The sequence below is a fragment of the Pantherophis guttatus genome, chromosome 3 (genome assembly GCF_059756535.1).
Source record: "Pantherophis guttatus breed Tessera chromosome 3, ASM5975653v1, whole genome shotgun sequence".
Taxonomy (NCBI): Eukaryota; Metazoa; Chordata; class Lepidosauria; order Squamata; family Colubridae; genus Pantherophis; species Pantherophis guttatus.
In genome coordinates this window covers 94,768,083-94,787,553 of record NC_142065.1, presented here as the reverse complement: position 1 = coordinate 94,787,553, position 19,471 = coordinate 94,768,083, and the positions used below count along the sequence as shown (strand labels likewise).

Below are 19,471 nucleotides of genomic sequence, written 5' to 3'. Positions count from 1 at the left end.
TCTTGTTTTTCCTTATTTTATTGTGGAACAATTTTATGATTATTATACAAAACTGTAGGATTGTTTAATGAAAAAATTACAGAAATCATGCTGTAACTACTGGTATGTATAATAAACTATTCTCCTCCCACCATAATTATCTCACTGTATCTAGCAAGTTCTGCTCTAGAAAGAAACTTCATAGAAAAAGTTACTTACGTTTACAGACAGTAGGAGGATGCCAACCAGTTGCAGTGCATTTGGAAACCTTTCTGGGGCCTCCAAAGACAAACCCTTCATTACATATTGTTTCAATTTCATCATTATACATATAGTGATCTCGTCTATATTGAAAGTAGCCATTCGTCACTTCTGGAGGGAAACACTTAATTTCTATGGAGGAATATGAATGAATGAATGAATGAATGAATGAATGAATAACTTTATTGTCATTGTATGTGTATACACAGTATACCCATAAAATGAAATTCACTTAACACCCAAAGACCAGGTCCAACACACATAATAATCCCCAAACACACCCCACCCATCACAATTCCTCACCCCTAAACCACCCAAACATCCACACAACAGACCAAGTAATACTGTCCAACAGTAATAAAAATAGGTGATCTATCTTTAACCAACAAGAACATTTATCTGCTCCAGGTCCTTGAGAAACTCTCAATAGGTGAAGAAAGATTAGTTGATTGCAAATGACTTTTCATCATTTTGTTGTTGTTAGTTGCGAAGTCGTGTCTGACCCATCGCGACCCCATGGACAACGTTCCTCCAGGCCTTCCTGTCCTCTATCATCCTCTGAAGTCCATTTAAGCTCACGCCTACTGCTTCAGTGATTCCATCTAGCCACCACGTTCTCTGTTGTCCCCTTCTTCTTTTGCCTGCAATATTTCCCAGCATTAGGCTCTTCTCCAGAGTGTCCTTCCTTCTCATTACATGGTCAAAGTATTTGAGTTTCATCTTCAGGATCTGGCCTTCTAAAGAGCAGTCAGGGTTGATCTCCACTAGGACTGACCGGTTTGATCACCTTGCAGTCCAAGGGACTTGCAGGAGTCTTCTCCAGCACCATGGTTCAAAGGCTTCAATTCTTTTGTGCTCTGTCTTTCTTATGGTCCAATTTTCACAGCCATACATTGCAACTGGGAAAACCATGGCCTATACACACTTTTTTTGGCAGGGTGATGTCTCTGCTTTTTAGTATGCTATCTATATTTGCCATAGCTTTCCTCCCCAGGAGAAACCATCTTTTAATTTCTTGGCTGCAGTCCCCATCTGCAGTGATCTTGGAGCCCAGGAAAATAAAATCTGTCACTACCTCCATTTCTTTCCCATCTATTTGCCAGAAATTGAGAGGGCTGGATGCCATGATCTTAGTTTTCTTTTTTTTTAAAAAAATAATAATCTTTATTTACATTTCAGTTAAAAAGAAAAGACAACACAACATAAAGTGACACACAAAAAACAATACAACAATAAATATATGTACTTCCACATAGTACCTTAATGAACAAATATTCAGTACTATAACTCTAAATTATATTCCGGAGAAGACAGAACAGCTTATATACCTTAATATATCAATTAGGTCTATCCAACCTCACTTATCCTATATAATATAAATTTCTCATTAAATACCATTCCTCACCTAATGTGGGTTTTAGTTTTCTTAATGTTGAGTTTCAAGCCAACTTTTGTACTCTCCTTCTTCACCCACATCAAGAGGCTCTTTAGTTCCTCTTCACTTTCTACCATTAGAGTGGTATCATCTGCATATCTGAGGTTGTTGATATTTCTCCTGGCAATCTTAATTCCAACTTTTGATTCATCATTTATCGACCAGTTATTTATCCAGCCATTTATCGACCATTGATAAATTAATATGGACCTCACTGGGGATCCTTGCCCTAAAGCTGATGCTCTGTTCTCACTTTGCTGCTTAGCAGAATAGAATAGAATAGAATAGAATAGAATAGAATAGAATAGAATAGAATAGAATAGAATAGAATAGAATAGAATAGAATAGAATAGAATAGAAATATATTCATCAAGAATCATAAGATACTAACAGACTTATGGTCATGGGGGATTTCAACCTGCCATCCGTGGGTGAGGCGTCTGAGGTGGCTCGGGAGTTCATGGCTTCCATGACGGCCATGGACCTGACCCAACTAATTCATGGCCCTATGCACACTGGGGGAAACACACTGGATTTGGTTTTTGTCTCTGGACAGTGGTTGAGTGATCTCGAGATAGGGGATATAGTCATCGAGCCCTTGTCATGGTCAGATCACTCACTCCTTCGCCTTGACCTTCGAACCGCGGCACCCCGCTGCAGGGAGGCGGAACCAGTAAGATGGTACCGCCCCAGGCGCCTGATGGAACCTGATAGGTTCCAGATGGAGCTTGGGCCAATCCCGGAGGTTCTGGCTCACGCCTCATCTGGGGACCTAGTGGCTGCCTGGGATAGGGCGGCTGCTGGAGCCCTGGATCAAGTCGTGCCTTTGCGGCCTCTGACCCAGCGCCGATCTCGCCTGGCTCCTTGGTTCACCGAGGAGCTGAGGGAGATGAAGCGCTGGAAAAGACGCCTAGAGAGCTGTTGGAGGGCTAGTCTTTCTGAATCTGACCGAACACTGGTAAGATCTCATATTAGGAGTTACCTAGTGGCGATAAAAGCAGCAAAATGTACTCATTTTACTGCTCTTATTGCATCATCAGATAATCGCCCGGCCACCCTGTTTAGGGTGACCCGCTCCCTGCTCCACCAGGAAGCGCGGGAGGACCCCTTGGAGGGAAGAGCTGAGGATTTTGTTCAGTATCTGTATGACAAAATCACTCAGATTCGGGCAGGTCTGGACTCTGACGGGATAGATCCAGCGAGGGTGATGGAGACAGGTCTTGAGACTGTTATCTGGGATGAGTTTGATCCTGTGACCCCAGATGACATGGACAGGATTCTGGGTAGATTGAACGCGACCACATGTTTGTTGGACCAGTGTCCCTCCTGGTTAGTGCTGGCTTCCCGAGAGGTGACGCGAGGCTGGCTCCAGGGGATTATAAATGCTTCGTTGGGTGAGGGTGTCTTTCCCACCGCCCTGAAAGAGGCGGTGGTAAGGCCTCTCCTCAAGAAGCCTTCCCTGGACCCGGCAGTATTGGCTAATTATCGTGCAGTCTCCAACCTTTGCTTCGTTGCGAAGGTTGTTGAGAGTGTGGTTGCGTGACAGCTACCCCAGTACCTGGATGAAGCATCGTATTTCGATCCGTTCCAGTCGGGCTTCAGACCTGGGTACAGCACGGAAACGGCATTGGTCGCGTTGGTTGATGATCTCTGGAGGGCTCGGGACAGGGGTTGTTCCTCTGTCCTGGTCCTGTTAGACCTCTCAGCGGCTTTTGATACCATCGACCATGGTATCATGCTGCACCAGCTGGAAGGGTTGGGGGTGGGAGGCACCGTTTTACGGTGGTTCTCCTCCTTTCTCTCTGACCGGTCGCAGTTTGTGTTGACAGGGGGGCAGAGATCGACTCCGAGGCCCCTTATATGTGGGGTGCCGCAGGGATCGGTTCTCTCGCCCCTTCTGTTCAACATTTATGTAAAGCCGCTGGGCGAGATCATCCGTGGTTTCGGGGTGAAGTACCATCTGTACACTGACGACACCCAGCTGTACATCTCCACCCCGGACCACCCCAATGATGCCCTTGAAGTGATGTTCCAGTGCCTGGAGGCCGTACGGATCTGGATGGGGAGAAACGGGCTCAGGCTCAACCCATCCAAGACCGAGTGGCTGTGGTTTCCAACGTCCCGATATAGTCAGCTAGCACCATCGCTGGCTATTGGGGGCGAATCATTGGCCCCCATGGAAAGGGCTCGTAACTTGGGCGTCCTCCTGGACTCACGGCTGTCTTTAGAAGAGCACTTGACGGCCGTGACCGGGAGGATTTTTCATCAGGTTCGCCTGATTCGCCAGTTGCGTCCCTTTCTAGATCGGGACTCGTTACGCACAGTCACTCATGCCCTCGTCACATCTCGTCTGGACTATTGTAATGCTCTCTACATGGGGCTCCCCTTGAGGTGCACCCGGAGGCTCCAACTGGCGCAGAGTGCGGCCGCGCTGGTGGTTATGGGAGCAACATGGAGCTCCCATCTAACACCTCTCCTGTGCGAGCTGCACTGGCTCCCGGTGGTCTTCCGGTTGCGCTTCAAGGTTCTGGTTACCACCTGTAAAGCGCTCCATGGCTTAGGACCTGGTTACTTACGGGACCGCCTACTACCATCAACAGCCTCCCACCGACAAGTACGCTCCCACAGAGAGGGGCTCCTCCAGGTGCCGTCGGCCAAACAATGCCGACTGGCGGCCCCCAGGGGGAGAGCCTTCTCTGTGGGGGCACCGACGATCTGGAATGAGCTCCCCCCAGAGATACGGAGGATTCCGGATCTGCACACCTTCTGCCGCGAGCTGAAGACGCTTTTATTTCATCAAGCTGGCCTCGCCTAAATCTTCTCCTTTTTAAGTGTAAATTTTAAATTTTTTAATGTATTTTAAAATATGGGTATTTTAAATTATGGGTATTAATTCAGCCAAATTTATTTAATTCATTTTATTCGATTTTAACTTTGTATATCTATGTGTTTTATTTCATGGCTGTGCACCGCCCTGAGTCCTTCGGGAGTAGGGCGGTATAGAAATTCAATAAAATAATAAATAAATAAATAAATAAATAAATAAATAAATAAATAAATAAATAAATAAATAAACATAAGATAGTCATAGGATACTAATAAGCAATCAAATCATACTAGGAAACAATAAAACAATATAAATCGTAAAGATACAAGCAACATGCTTATAGTAAGAGTGGGAAGAGATAGGTACTAGGAAAGATGAGAAGAATAATGGTAATACAGTCTTAGTAGATAATTTGAAAGTGTTGTGGGAATTAGTTGTTTAGCAGAGTGATGGCATTTGGGAAAAAACTGTCCTTGTGTCTAGTTGTTCTGGTGTGCAGTGCCCTATAGTATTGTTTTGAGGGTAGAAGTTGAAACAATTTATGTCCAGGATGTGAGGGGTCTGTAGATATTTTCACAGCCCTCTTTTTGACTCATGCAGTATACAGGTCCTTAATGAAAGGCAGGTTGGTAGCAATTGTTTTTTCTGCAGTTTTAATTATCCATTAAAGTTTGTGTCTGTGTTGTTTGGTTGCAGAGCCAAACCAGACAGTTATAGAGGTGCAGATGACAGACTCAATAATTCCTCTGTAGAACTGAATCAGCAGCTCTTTGGACAGTTTGAGCTTCCTGAGTAGGTGCAGAAAGAACAATCTTTGTTGTGCTTTTTTGATGATGTTTTTGATGTTAGGTGTCCCTTTTAAATCTTGAGATATGATAGAACCTAGAAACTTGAAGGACTCTACTGTTGATACTGTGTTGTCTAGTATTGAAAGAGGTGGTAGTATAGGAGGGTTTCTCCTAAAATCTACCATGAATGTAAAATTAATATATTGTAAAAATTAATATATTGTAAAATTGTAATGTGATTTTACAACACTTGGGGGGGAAAAGAGAGTGAAATTAGTGCCCAAATGTAAGAACCACCAATGCTGAAGTCATAAGGTGATTTCAGTCTGAGACAAAGATAGCCAACTGATTTGTGGATCAATTCTGCCCTTTGCACATATCTTCAAAATAGATTGAGTTGCCCCCTTGTGGGACTATCACCCAAATTTTCCCTAAAAGAAACAATTACTTTTTCTACACTTTGTGCCTTAGACACAAACAGTTTTGATGAATTATGTTCCTCTGTCCAAGAAATGCTACATGAAACATTCATTCCTATTTGGCCCCACATTTATTGCTGAGTCGTATTACTTATGATAGATTGCAGACCGAAGTAAATGTTTGCCTCAGATGATCTTCAGAAGAATAAAGTCCTTCTTTGAAGAAAAACATTTCTAAGTCTGATTAATTAAGATTAAAGGAAGTATAATATGCCATTTGACTCCACAAATTCCAGGAAGCCATGAATCCTGAGTTTTTAATTAATCAAGGATTATTAAAATGTTGAAATTATAGACTTAGTGGCTCTTTTTCAGTTATCCCTTTAAAACTAATCATAGCTAGTTTAGGAAATCAATTCAGTATGATGTAAATAATCCATAGATCTAGACTAAAATTGAGGCAATATTTTCTTTTACTTGTTAAAAAAAGGAAGGATGAGTCTTCTAAGACAATGCTTGTTATTCTTGCTCTCCGTATGTCTGATAAAAACGAAATCAAATAAAGACATACAAATACTTCTTTCCCTATTTTACCACAAGGTTTTTAACCAGGTCAGATTGATTGGAGCTGCAATTTTAGGCATGCATAGCAAGAAGACTAAAATGTGTGTAAGATTTCAAAACAACCATGACCATTAGAATCACATACAGATCTTCACATTGAAGCTTTGTACCCCATCCAGTCTCAGTACATAAGGCATCTTGTCTGTCAACATGTGAGTATCCTTCATTACAGGAGAATTGTATTCTCTCACCTTCCTTATAAATGATCTTTGGAGATAATACGTTTCCATTTTCAATATAGTCTGCCTGGCAAGTTATTTCTAATATAAAATACAAATAAAAGTTTTTTTTTCATTAATATTCTGTTTATTCACTTGAATTAAAAAATGCTGTATTAGTAAAAAGATTAAAGAGGAAAGAGATATTTTTCTAATTTTAATCTCATTTTTCATCCTAATATGATTCAGATAGAATCAGGTTGAATAAGTGGTCTTTTTCATACTCATTGGGATGAATAATAATAAATCTACTATTTCACAATCAAATGAAATGCCTTCAGCCTCAACCAGTTTCTTCATGTTAATATTAAACAGAAGTGGGGAGGGGGCTGAGCACTGCAAAGCAGTATCTGTGGACTAGACTTCTCCTTCCATGAATGCTGACTAAAACTCTCCCAGAGGAAGGAGAAGAACTAGTACAACACAGTGCTCCCCAATCCAATCTTTGAAGCCAGCCCAGAAGTTATCCCGATTAAAAGCCACTAAAATACCAAGGAGAGAAAGGATGGCTGCATCCTATTCTCACCATAGGTATGATCAATTCCATTTTAATTCTGTACTCAGGTCTGAAATCTGACTGAAGAAGTCCAGAACTTCCTCCACAGTTCTTTGAAGCAATTGCTTGTTCTTAATAACCTTCCGCAGGAAGGGTAGGTTGGGACAATATGAGACAATATTTGTCCAGTTAATAGTGGCTTCTTGAGAAAAGAGTACACTGCTGGCTCCTTAAGTGAAGGACCATCTTCTTTCCCAAGTAGGAATTTACTTGGAACCAGAACCCAACCATGTCTCACCTGATAGGAGGTCTTAGCCTACCAGGAGGAACATGGATGCATGTATAATACATGGATGTATGTATAATACATGGATGTATTATACTGATGGCCAAACTACTGGTCAGGATTAATAGGTTTTAAATTCCTCCCAGACAATGAAACTAGACTAAGTCTCAATTAGTTCCATGGGGCTTCCCTCAAGGTTAGAATGCAGTATAGAGTGATTAGGATTAGGTTCATTCATACAGCAACCTTTTGACTGGTCTGCTGAATCCCACGATACTAAATAATCAAGAGTTCTGGGGCTTCCGGTTGGCACCACCGGCATCGCGGATGGTCTTTTTGGACCGCCAGCCCCGTGATTCCGTTGGAGCCGTTCTGACAGCGCTAATCAGCTGTCAGATGGCTTAAAAACCTCTCCTTCAGGAGAAGAAGGAGAGGAGAGCCAGTGGGTGAGGGTAGAGCTCCCCGGAAGCCCCTGGAGTAATTCCAGGGGCTTGGAGGGTGAGAGCTCCCCGCTCAGCCCACTGAAGCTCCAGATCCGTGGCAACTCCGTTTAAACAGAGCCAGACACTGGCGACCGACTCTGCTGTCAAGAAGAAGATTAACTGATTTCAAAAAGCAGACAGAACGGAAGCAGGAGAACAAGCTTTTGCAAGTATATGCTTAACTCCTGGGATACATTGTTTCTACTTGATTTTGCTGAGCTGGAGGTGGAAATGATGTCTTCGTTGTGGGTGTGAAAGTGAAAGCTGGAAATGAAAGTGCTTGTTAACAGATTTGTGCTCAGAGACTGGATTTAAACTGCTGGTATTTGAGAGCTGGGTGTAGAAAAGACTATCTTGCTTGATAAATTACAAATAAATCTGAGAAAGCTGTTCAAAAATTCTTTTAAAATAATATGGCTTCCAAGCAAGGAGTTTCTGAAAGTGGTGGAGGCTCTCTAATGGCGTCAGAAATGACACAGAGAACTGAATCACAGAGCCAGGACTATTTTTTTAAAAGACCTTACAGAATTTATAAAGGAAGCCATGAATAACCAAATTGTAATTATTAATAACCTAACAGCAATCATAGAACAAAAATTTATAGAACCGGTGGAGGATATAAAAGCAACTGAGGATGTTTTTGAAGGAAAGCACAATGACAATGTAGGAGACATTTTGACTAAAACAGAGAAGCTGGAACTGGCTGGCTCTCAAAAATCTTCAAACTTTCTTCCTGCCCTTTTGGAATTAACTGACAGAACTTTTCAAAAATATAATTTGGAGCAGAAAGAAGAAGAAACTGACCAACCCTACGAGGTTTCGGAGGATAAAGAAGATTTGGCAGAGGCTTTCACACAATTAATTGAAATGCAACAACTGGACTTTTCTTTGCAAACTGATCGAGTTAATTCTTCGTTCTATGAACTGACTGATTATATAAGCAAGAAGAGTCGATATGGGGGCTCTAAATCAGAGGAAATGGTTCCAAGAAAGGGACAAGTTTTAAAGAAACATCAACCCCCAGTTAAAATTCAAAACCTCCTCAAAATAAAAGTAGGAGGGAGGAAGAAAGATTGGAAAAAATACAGAAAGAAAGGAAGAATGGAAGATTAACTTTCTCTGGTCTAACTATTGATGTATTAATGATTAATTATAATGATTAAGTAAATGAATTAAGAGTTCAATTAATGATTAATTAAGGTTTAATGATTGTTGTATTAAGATTTTTTAAAATATTTGAATATTGAGAACAAAAGTAGGAGGAAGAGTCAAATGATTAAGTAAATGAACTAAAAATATCCTACAGATGTATTATGAGATTTTAAGGCTTTGAATGATCTACTAGTGTTTGTTAATGGTTTTTTTTAAAAAAAACTCTTAGGGCTAAAGGATTATATGTTATTTTGACTTTAAAGGGAGGTTGATAAATAATTTGTAGAAGGGGAGTTAAGGGTTCTAGGGAATTGTAATGTCTTGCATTAACTTAGCATATTTTAGCGTATGTTTGGTAAAATTTATACCCTGCTTTTCTTCTGGGAAGTCAAGGGAGAGGGGGGAGGGAAGGGGGGGGTTGAAGGTTGGGTTTACAAATGTTTAAATAGATAAGTGAAAATGTTATTTGTTTGAATTTAAAAAAATAATAAAAACTTTTTGTTTTTTGTTTTTTAAAAAAGAGTTCTGATATATTCTGATACATCAAGATATATACTGGAATTCACTATCTGACTCTGTGGTTTCATCCCCAAACCCACATAACTTTAACCTTAGACTGTCTACTGTTGACCTCACCCCATTCCTATGAGGTCTGTAAGGGCGTGCATAAGTGCACCAACATGCCTACTGGCCCTGTCCTACTGTCCCCATTTATTCGCATCCATTTCCTGTATTCATAATGAGGTTTATATTTATATCTGTTATCTTATACATGTTTGATGAATAAAATAAATAAATAAATAAAAATATTCATCACCAAGGAACTTTTAACAAGGTGTGCATCAATAACAAGCTGAGGTCTAACTTATAATGCTTTGGTCCTAAAAGAAAATGCTTTCCTCAGCTAATATTTTACGGAATGACTCTTTACAATAAAAAACAAAACAAAACTTTGACATCAAGAAAATGTGTGCAGCTTTTTCCCTAAGCCTTTACTCCTTTCTTCTCTTTCCAGTTCTAAGCTTAAGATCCTGAAAAATGTGCCCTTCAGGTACAAGGATATCATTAGATGGGGGGGGAGTTTTTTGACCAGAAGCGCTGCGGCGAGACAGTTTGGAAATTTGCAGGCTCCGATGAGCTCCGTAAAAACCCAGACTGACGAACTGCTGCCAAGGGGTCTTTGGACCGGAACCGTCCTATAGGGATGGGGGTGAAGGAGAGGCACCTCGGAAGACCAAGAGGAACAGACAAGTTCCTTGATGGTCAGAGCTAGCTCTCTATGACTTGGCGGTGGGGGAGGCAGCCATTGCGGCTGTCACGAAGCTGGGGCAACCGGACTGAGCATGGAGCAGGAGTGGTGAATTGAACAGAGTTTTTGGAGCTGGGTGAGTGTTAGCCAACTCATAATAAGGGGAAAAAAATTTAAACCTGAAGACCCCTAGTGAGAAAACGGCAGTTAATAAGCATGGGGAGAAGAAAAAAGGACATTGGAGCGTATTTTTAAAGAAACAAAAAAAGAACTCAAATAGAAAATTGAACAAAATGATTTGGAAATAACGTGGAAAATCTTTAAAATGTAAGAAATTACCCCAAGATTGATTAAATGCCCTTGAAGTGATGTCCCGGTGTCTGGAGGCCGTGCGGATCTGGATGGGGAGAAACAGGCTCAGGCTCAACCCATCCAAGACCAAGTGGCTGTGGTTTCCGATGACCCGATATAGTCAGTTGACGCCATCGCTGACTATTGGGGGTGAATCGCTGGCCCCCACGGAGAGGGCTCGCAACTTGGGTGTCCTCCTGGATTCACCGCTGTCTTTAGAAGAGCATTTGACGGCCGTGACTGGGAGGGTTTTTCATCAGGTTCACCTGATTCGCCAGTTGCGTCCCTTTCTGGATCGGGACTCCTTGCACACAGTCACTCATGCCCTCATCATTTCCCACCTGGACTATTGCAATGCTCTCTACATGGGGCTCCCCTTGAGGAGCACCCGGAGGCTCCAACTGGCGCAGAGTGCGGCCGTGCGGGTGGTTATGGGAGCGACATGGAGCGAACTCCCGATGAAGTGACGGACGATCCTGATCTCCGGTGAGAGAAAAGGGCCTTGCAGAGAGGGCAGAGGCCCTATTGCCATGACAGAGTGCTTTTGGGGGAATGGAGTGGAAGCGGCACTGGCAGTGAAATAAATAAATTGGACTGTGAGAAAGGAACGGATTGTTCCCTCAGGATTAACGCTGAAGATTCGGGGGGCGCAAGGCTTATTTTTGGCTGGAAGCGGCAGATTGGTTTTCTTGAGTAACTTGGAGGCGATATTGGGAGATTGGAGAGATCGGGTGCTGAGTGGCCTGTTGGGTCGGATGGGCGCTGTTTCCTCTTAATTTTGGCTGCAGTTGGAACTTCCTTAGACTCTACCCCCTGCTTTATTATTGCTGTGCTTTTTAAAAGCGATTTGACAATTAGCTGGTAAGTGCTGGAAGAGCTACTCCTATCGACCTTTCCCCTGACTTGGAGGTGGACTCGGTGGTGACTAAGACATTTTAACGTGATTACTACTATGGAGAATCATACTTGAGTAGAGAAAGAGTGGCGAGGAACGTCTACACAATGGGAGAACTGTAATACTATAGCCGATCAGCACTTCCTCTTTTGAACTCCCTTGTCACGAGTAGCTTTGCTCTGTCTACTAACTCTTAGATCATTTTATTAATGGACTGAGTGAAACTATAAGTAATTTGTTGGGATATATTTGTTTTGGAAAATTAAGAGTTAAATTTATTGGTGTGAATTAATATTAAGTGGAGTAATTGATCTGATTAGAGTATTAATAAATTCTAGAGTAATAATTAGATGATTAACCAATTTAATATTAAGTAGATTAATTGATTAGTAAATTAAACTGATTAATTAGTATTAATCATTTGGGAGTACTGAAGGGGGGATAAGAAGTAAAGTAGATAATTGACTAAATAGCAAAGTAACTCGTTAACAGACTAGAATATTGATTAATTATTGGGATAGTGTAGAGCAATAACTAGTACCTTTGGGCTTATCTTAGTTATATGTTACTTTGGAGGAGGTTCCTCTGCTTAACAGAAATGTCTAGCTCCTCAACTAAGACTAGAAAGAAGCTCCCGATATCAACAGCATCTATGGCTACAATTACGACTCCTCCTACTCTGCATAAATCTCTAGAGGTGGTAGCTGTGGCCGAGAAGACTTCTACCCTCCAAGGAATTCAGAATTTATTATATGCTATACAGGAAACTATGACAAAAAACCAGGAGCCCACCGTGAAGGACTTGGCTGAATTGAAATAGGAGATGGGAGGCATGCGAGGGGAAGTGAAACAAATCTCTGAGAGATTGAATGATGTGTGTGTGACAATGGAAAAGCACGAGAGCCAGATCCAGGAAGTAGCTACAAAGGTGGAGAAGGTTGAGGAGGTGATAGAGAGGTGTGAGTTGCGACAGCTACTGGTCAATAAGCAGCTTGAAGATGATATAATTCTGCTTGAGATGGAGAAGTCTGTCCACATCCTGAGATTTCAAAACATTAGGGAGGAGCCGGAAGAAAACTTGGAAGATAAGATGGTTGAGATGGTGATAGGGATGCTGCAGAAAGACACGCAAATGGTGCACAGTGGTATTGATGAATGATTCCAGGTTTTTACATCATTTACAAGGAGACAGAACCTCCCGAGGGAAGTTCATGTAAAATTTAGTAAGAGATCATTACGGGAGGAAGTATACCAGAGATCAAAGGACCAGGTGATAAAATACGCTGGTAAACAGGTCACTGTTTTGAGACAGGTGCCGAAGAAGGTGCGAGATCGAAGACAAAACTTCCAAGCGCTGACAACACAACTACGAAAATATGATGTGAGATATAAGTGGCTACTTCCAGGTGGGCTTTTGGTGTCGTGGCAGGGGAAGAGAGTACGTCTTGAAATCCCGCAAAAAACTGATGAGTTTCTTGAGAGTGAATTTTCAACTTGGGAAAGGGAAGGAGGAAGGGAAAGTGAACATTGGTAGATAGTAAGGGTCAGGAAGGAGGACAGGAGGAGAAAGGAGCAGTAGGAGTAAGGGAAGGAGAAGAGGATAGCAACCAACGGGTAACCTGACAGACAACTACAGCAAAGAACGCAGATAAGTAAAGATGGGGGAGGAAATATGTTTGTTCTCGTTAAATATAAATGGTTTGAACGCACAGGTGAAGAGAAAGCGGGTTTTCAAGAATTTACTAAAATTGAAAATGGATGTTATATGTCCCCAGGAAGTGCATATTAAAAAACAATGTGAATGTGTTTTGCAATGTCCTGAACTTGGTAAGCTGTATGCTACGTTAGCTGACGAGAAACAAAGAGGTGTGGTCTTTTATGTTAAGAATTGCCTGGAACCTAAATTAATTTATATGGATGATGAGGGAAGAATTCTAATGTTGGAGATACGTATAGGCCGGCTACAGGTCCTCTTGGTGGGAAGATACACCCCAAATAATGGACAATCTGATTTCTATCAAAAGGTGTATCAAAAACTTATTGATTTGCAATATGTTCATATAGCTATATTAGGCAATTTTAATGCAGTAATTGACAGGGATTTGGACTATTTACTGGGGAACAGTCAAAAGAGAGAAAATAGGAGAATACTTCTGAAAGTATGTGCAGATATGAGGGATGAGTTGGGTCTTACGGATATATGGCGAGTGCTTCACCCTCAAACAAATCAATATACCTTCTCTCCCAGGCATAAATCTTGGTTGAGGCTGGATATGATGTGGGCAACTACAGATTTAAAGACCAGAACTGTAGCGACAGACATAGAACCTAATACCTGGGCAGACCATAGTCCATTATTGGTTAGGTGGAAGAGAGATACAATCAAAAGAAATAAGAGGTGGATGTTGAGAGCAAGTATTTTAACGGAGATAGAATTTCAACAAATGGTAAAGAGAGAAATGGAAGCCTTCTTTAGGGTCAACGATAATAAGAAAACCTCGATACAGATTTTGTGGGATACGGCGAAAGCCTATATGAGAGGGTTAGCGATTAAATATATAGCAGGGAAAAAAAGACAGAAATTTAAGGAGAGGGAAATGTGGACAGTGAAGTTGTGGACTGCAGAGAGGAATTTACAGAATTAACCCACTAGATGTCAAAGCTAAGGAAGTAGTAGACACAAGTAAACATCAACTCATACTACTAGACCAGGAGGAAATAGCACATAATCTTAGAATGGCCAGACAGCACCATTTTGAACATGCCAATAGGGCAGGTCGGTGGCTTACTTATAAACTACAGAAGGAAAGGGAAAGTAGCTGGATAGATCAATTACAGGACAAGATGGGAGTCAGATGGGTAGATAATGAATGGAAAAAAGGGATCGCACAGGAATTCTTTTCACAACTCTATGCTAATGAGCAGGTGCTGGGTGAGAAAATTAAGGTATACTTGGAACATTCGGACCTTCCCAAATTTCCTGATTCAGTCAAGGACCTGTTGAATAAGGATATTATGGAAGGAGAGATAGAGATTGCGATCAAGAGGCAGAAGGCTGGTAAAATCCCTGGTACTGATGGCTTGCCTGCGGAGATTTATAAAACTTTTACAGATCTGTATATAAAATATATGAAGGAAATTTTTAATATGGTATTGATGGAGTCTAAGGCTCCCAAATCATGGCTAGAGGCCTATATTTCTTTAATACCAAAGGAAGGGGTGGACTATACTTTGATACATAATTATAGGCCCATCTCACTTTTAAACGCCGACTATAAAATTTTTGCAACTGTAATGGCAGCTAGATTTAAGAGATACCTTAGCGAATTCATCCATATAGATCAAAATGGTTTTCTACTGGCCAGACAGTTGAAAGATAATGTACGGATCATAATGGATGCCCTGGAATATTACGAGGCCCACCCTGAGAAGCAGGTGGCGTTCCTCTTTTTGGATGCCCAGAAGCCTTCTATAGGGTCAATTGGAATTATCTTATATCACAATTGAAATATATGGAGGCTGGCGATCATTTCCTGAATGCAATCCAGGCAATTTATAGTCAACAGAAGGCTAAGACTTTGGTCAATAGAGAAGAGTCGGAGGAGGTGACGATAGCGAAGGGAACGAGACAAGGCTGCCCACTCTCCCCATTGTTGTTTATATTCATGCTAGAACCTTTACTTAGGTCAATAAGACAAGAGGTGAGCATAAGAGGATTAAAGATCAGAGAACAAGAATACAAGGTCCAGGTGTTTGCGGATGACCTGGTCTTTGTTCTGGAAAAGCCACTAACCTCTGGTGGGCAACTTATTGACATAATACAGAAATGTGGTGAAGTGGCTGGATTACAAATAAATAGGAAAAAAACAAAGATCATAGTTAAAAACATGACGGAAATACAAAAATTAGAACTACAAAACACTTTGGGCCTCCAGGTAGTTCGTAAAGTTATATATTTAGGGATTTGGCTGTCTGATAGATGCTCCTCAATAAAGGTGGATAACTATTTAAAATTAACTGAGCAACTAGACAAAGATTTGGAGAGATGGGGCAAGATACAATTGTCATTAAGGGGATGGATAGCCTTAATTAAGACCCACGTAGTGCCCAGAATGGTATTTCTCTTTCAAATGGCCCCAGTTAGACTGGATAAAACCTTTTTTAGGAACTTGGACAGGGCTACAAATAGATTTATTTGGCAGGGCAAGAAGCCTCGAATTCAGTTGAAAATGATGCAGAAACCGAAAGAACAAGGCGGGTTGGGGGTCCCAAATTGGAAGTATTATTATAATTCAGCGGTTTTGGTTTGGATCCGTGAATGGATTACACTACAAGGGAGACGTCTGTTAGCAATCAAAGGTCACGATCTCCAACAGGGGTGGCATGCCCACCTATGGTGGGAAAGAGGCAAACCCCCAGCATATTTTACGAAACATCACATACAAGGAGTCCTGATTGAGAGTTGGATGGAAATTATAAATTATTATAATAAGGTACCACTCTGGGTTTCACCTGAGGAAGCTGTGATCTATCCGATTCTGTATAATCCAGAGAAAAAATTGACCTACAAAGAAATATTAGATATGAATGGGAAGTTAAAAACAAAATTGTCACTTGAGGAACAAGGAGTGAACCTAGACTGGTGGATGTACATGCAAATTAGTAGTAAGTATATGAGAGATAGACAGAGACTTGGGATTAGTCGAGAGGTGCAGATTCTAGATAGGATACTATTGGGGGTGGATGAAAAGGTGTTATCTAGATGCTATAAATTCTTTATGGCTATGGAGGTAGGTGAGGAAGGTGCGAAGACTTCGGTTCATGCCTGGGAGAAGAATCTAGGTTATTCAATAGAGCCTGAGAGGTGGAACGAAATCTGGACTAAGAATATTAAACTAATCCGGTCAATAGGATATAAAGAAAATATATATAAAATGGCGTATTGATGGCATTTACCGCTGGCCAGACTCGCCAAAATGTTCTCTGGAACACCCTCAGTCTGTTGGAAATGTGGCGTTAAAGAAGGTACATATTTCCACCAATGGTGGACCTGTCAAGAGGCAATGAAATTTTGGAAGAATATTCAGAAGTGGCTAAATGAGATGTTGGGGCAGCATATACAATTGTGTCTTGAGGTATTTTTATTAGGGATAAGACCCGAAAATGTTAATAGAACAACATGGTACCTGCTGCTACATATAACAACAGCTGCAAGATTGGCATGGATGTTATCCCACCCGAACAAGTAGTAATTCAGAAAATAATGAATTGTGCAGAATCAGATCGGCTTACTATGATACTGAACTAACGAGGGGACACAGATTACTATATATCTTGGAGTCAATGGTATAATTGGATGTCAAATCGAGCTGTAAATAGAGGTATTTGATAAGCATGTCACTTGTTATATGTAATAGACTTTTGTAGGTGACCCTATATATGTAATGGGATAATTTTATTCCCTTCTCGCGTTGTGATGTAGACTGCTATAGATTTAATGTTTGTTGGATGTATAAGATAAAAAAGAGAGAGAGAGAGAAAGAGGAAATATAGGGCAGAAGAGAAGAATTCAGAACTTTGATATACAGAATGACAATATTGGGTTAAACAGCGGGCTAAACAGTGGTGAAATTAAAAAAAAGAAAAAAGAGAGAGGGAACAATAGGCAACATAGGGCAAAATAGGAGAGATCAGGATTTTAAAATGCAAGAAAGAAGGGGAAAGAAAAAGGTAAAAATAAAATTGAAAAGGGAGAAAAGGAGAAGGAAATGAAAGAGGAATTTGTGGTATACATTTAGAACTGAAATGTGAATTGTAGCAAGTAATAATGGTAAAGTATATGATGGTGAAAATGAACTGTATAATAATTGGAATATTATCATTTATATTTTTGAAATCTAGATAATGATGAGTTTTGGTTTTTTTTCTTTTTTGAGAAAGATGAATAAGTTTAAAATGTAATAATTGAAATACTGTTAATAGTTTATGGTGGCGTGTATAAAAATGATTAAGTGAGGATTTGAAATAATTCATAGGGGAAGCAAGTAGAGGATAACAGTCAGAATATTTTTAAAATTTAATTAAGGAAATTGTAATTGATGAAATAGTTTTAATGATATATTGTGATGAAGTAGAAATGATTAAGATGTGGTTTGGAGGAACATATGGGGAAATTATTTGATGTATGAAAATGGAACTAATTGGAACAGCCATGTCTATATTTGTTTTTCTTTTTTCTTTTTCATTAAGTGTTTGAATATATAAATAGAAAGATACTTATAGAAGTAACCGATTATATTAAAATGTTGGACTTTATTACTTAAGAAAATGTAAGTCATAAAATAAGTGGGCTCACTATTCTTGTAAGAATTGAACAATTGTAACTTCACAAAATTAATTATTCTTTTTTTTAAAAAAAATAATCTTTATTTACATTTTCCATTAAAAAAAACCAAAAAATAACAACACACCATATAAATAACATACAAGACAATATAACAAATAACAAACATATCTGCAAGTACATTATATTCCGAGGGAGACAGAGCGACTTATATCTCTTTATACATCAATTAGGTCTATCCGACCTCACTTTGTTAGTATAATATAGGTTTCTCAATAAATACTTTTCCTCTTTTTCAATTGGGTTGTATCTTTCTCTTCGCTAACCAAGTATATAGTTTTTCCCAGGATAAACATGTTTGAGTTAGATCTTTATCTTTTAATTTTTTAGTCAATTTATCTGCTTCCGCACAGTCCAAAATCTTTTTTATAATTGCTTCCTCCGATGGGATATTTTTATTTTTCCAAAATTGTGCGTATATCAATCTCGCCGCTGTGATGGGCTAGGTACCATAAGTCTTTTTTAATATTATCCGGTTTGGAGCCGAGCAAGCATGTCTCTGGTGCCCAATCAATCTTTTGGTTTACAATCTCATTAAGCCATTTTTTTATTTTTTCCCAAAACTTAACTGCTTCCGGGCATGTCCACCATTGATGATAATAGCTGCCTCTTTCCTGCCCACATTTCCAACATTCAGCCGATTGTCCAGTGAACATTTTAGTCAATCTGCCGGGGGAAAGGTGCCACCTGTATATCATCTTATAGATATTCTCTTTGTATGCCGTGGATACTACTGACTTCATATTCTCCCACCAAATCCCTTGCCATTTGTCTAAGTGAATTGAGTAACCGAAGTTTTTCCCCCAAGCGATCATTGTATCTTTGATTATCTCCTCACCTATCTCTAATCTCATTAATAATTTATAACTTTTTGCAATCATGCCTTTTTCTTGTCCCATCAAAATTTTATCTAATTCTTGTAGGTCCACATGTATACCTTTCCCATCTCTATCTTTCTTAAATTTAGATTGAATCTGTAAGTAAGTCCACCAGTCCATTTGAAGTCCTAGAGAATTCAATTGCTGTTTAGATTTTAAATTTCCCTGTGCATTCAATAACTCTTTGTATATTAATTTCTTTGTCGGATTGTAGATTTTGGGATATGTCAGTGCTTCCACCGGTGATATCCAGCACGGTGTTTTAATATAATATTTTTTGCTAACCTTTTCCCAGTTTTGAATTAAGATGTTTCTTATATAATGTCTAGTAAACCATTTACTTTGTGGGTTACTGTCTCGCCAGAGAGCCATATGCCAGCCCTGTTGTAGGTCATAACCTTCTAATTTAAGAAGACGATTGTTACCTAGAGTAATCCATTCTTTTACCCATACTAACAAAGCTGCTGAGTAATAATTCTCCCAACAAGGTAAACCCAGGCCTCCTCTTTCTTTTATCTCCTGCATCATCTTTCTTTTAATCCATGGCTTTTTCCCCTGCCAAATAAATTTAGTTATTATTTGATTTAATTCCATAAAGAATTTTTTGGATAGGTTCGCTGGAGCCATTTGAAATAAGAAATTAAATTTCGGTAGAATATAGGATTTAACTGTTGTTACTTGTCCCAAAAGTGAAAGTTGAATTTTACCCCATTTATCTAAATCTTTCC

At 40.0% G+C, this 19,471-nt stretch overlaps 1 protein-coding gene across 1 annotated transcript in view; it reads right to left on the bottom strand.

The window, feature by feature from the left end:
- LOC132711445 (complement factor H-like) overlaps positions 1-19,471 on the bottom strand; it is a 55,392-nt gene that overhangs the window by 11,887 nt on the left and 24,034 nt on the right. Inside the window, exon 7 of the mRNA XM_087890075.1 lies at positions 199-372. Within this exon, the coding sequence (XP_087746201.1) occupies positions 199-372 (174 nt within the window). The remainder of the gene's footprint in view (positions 1-198; positions 373-19,471) is intronic.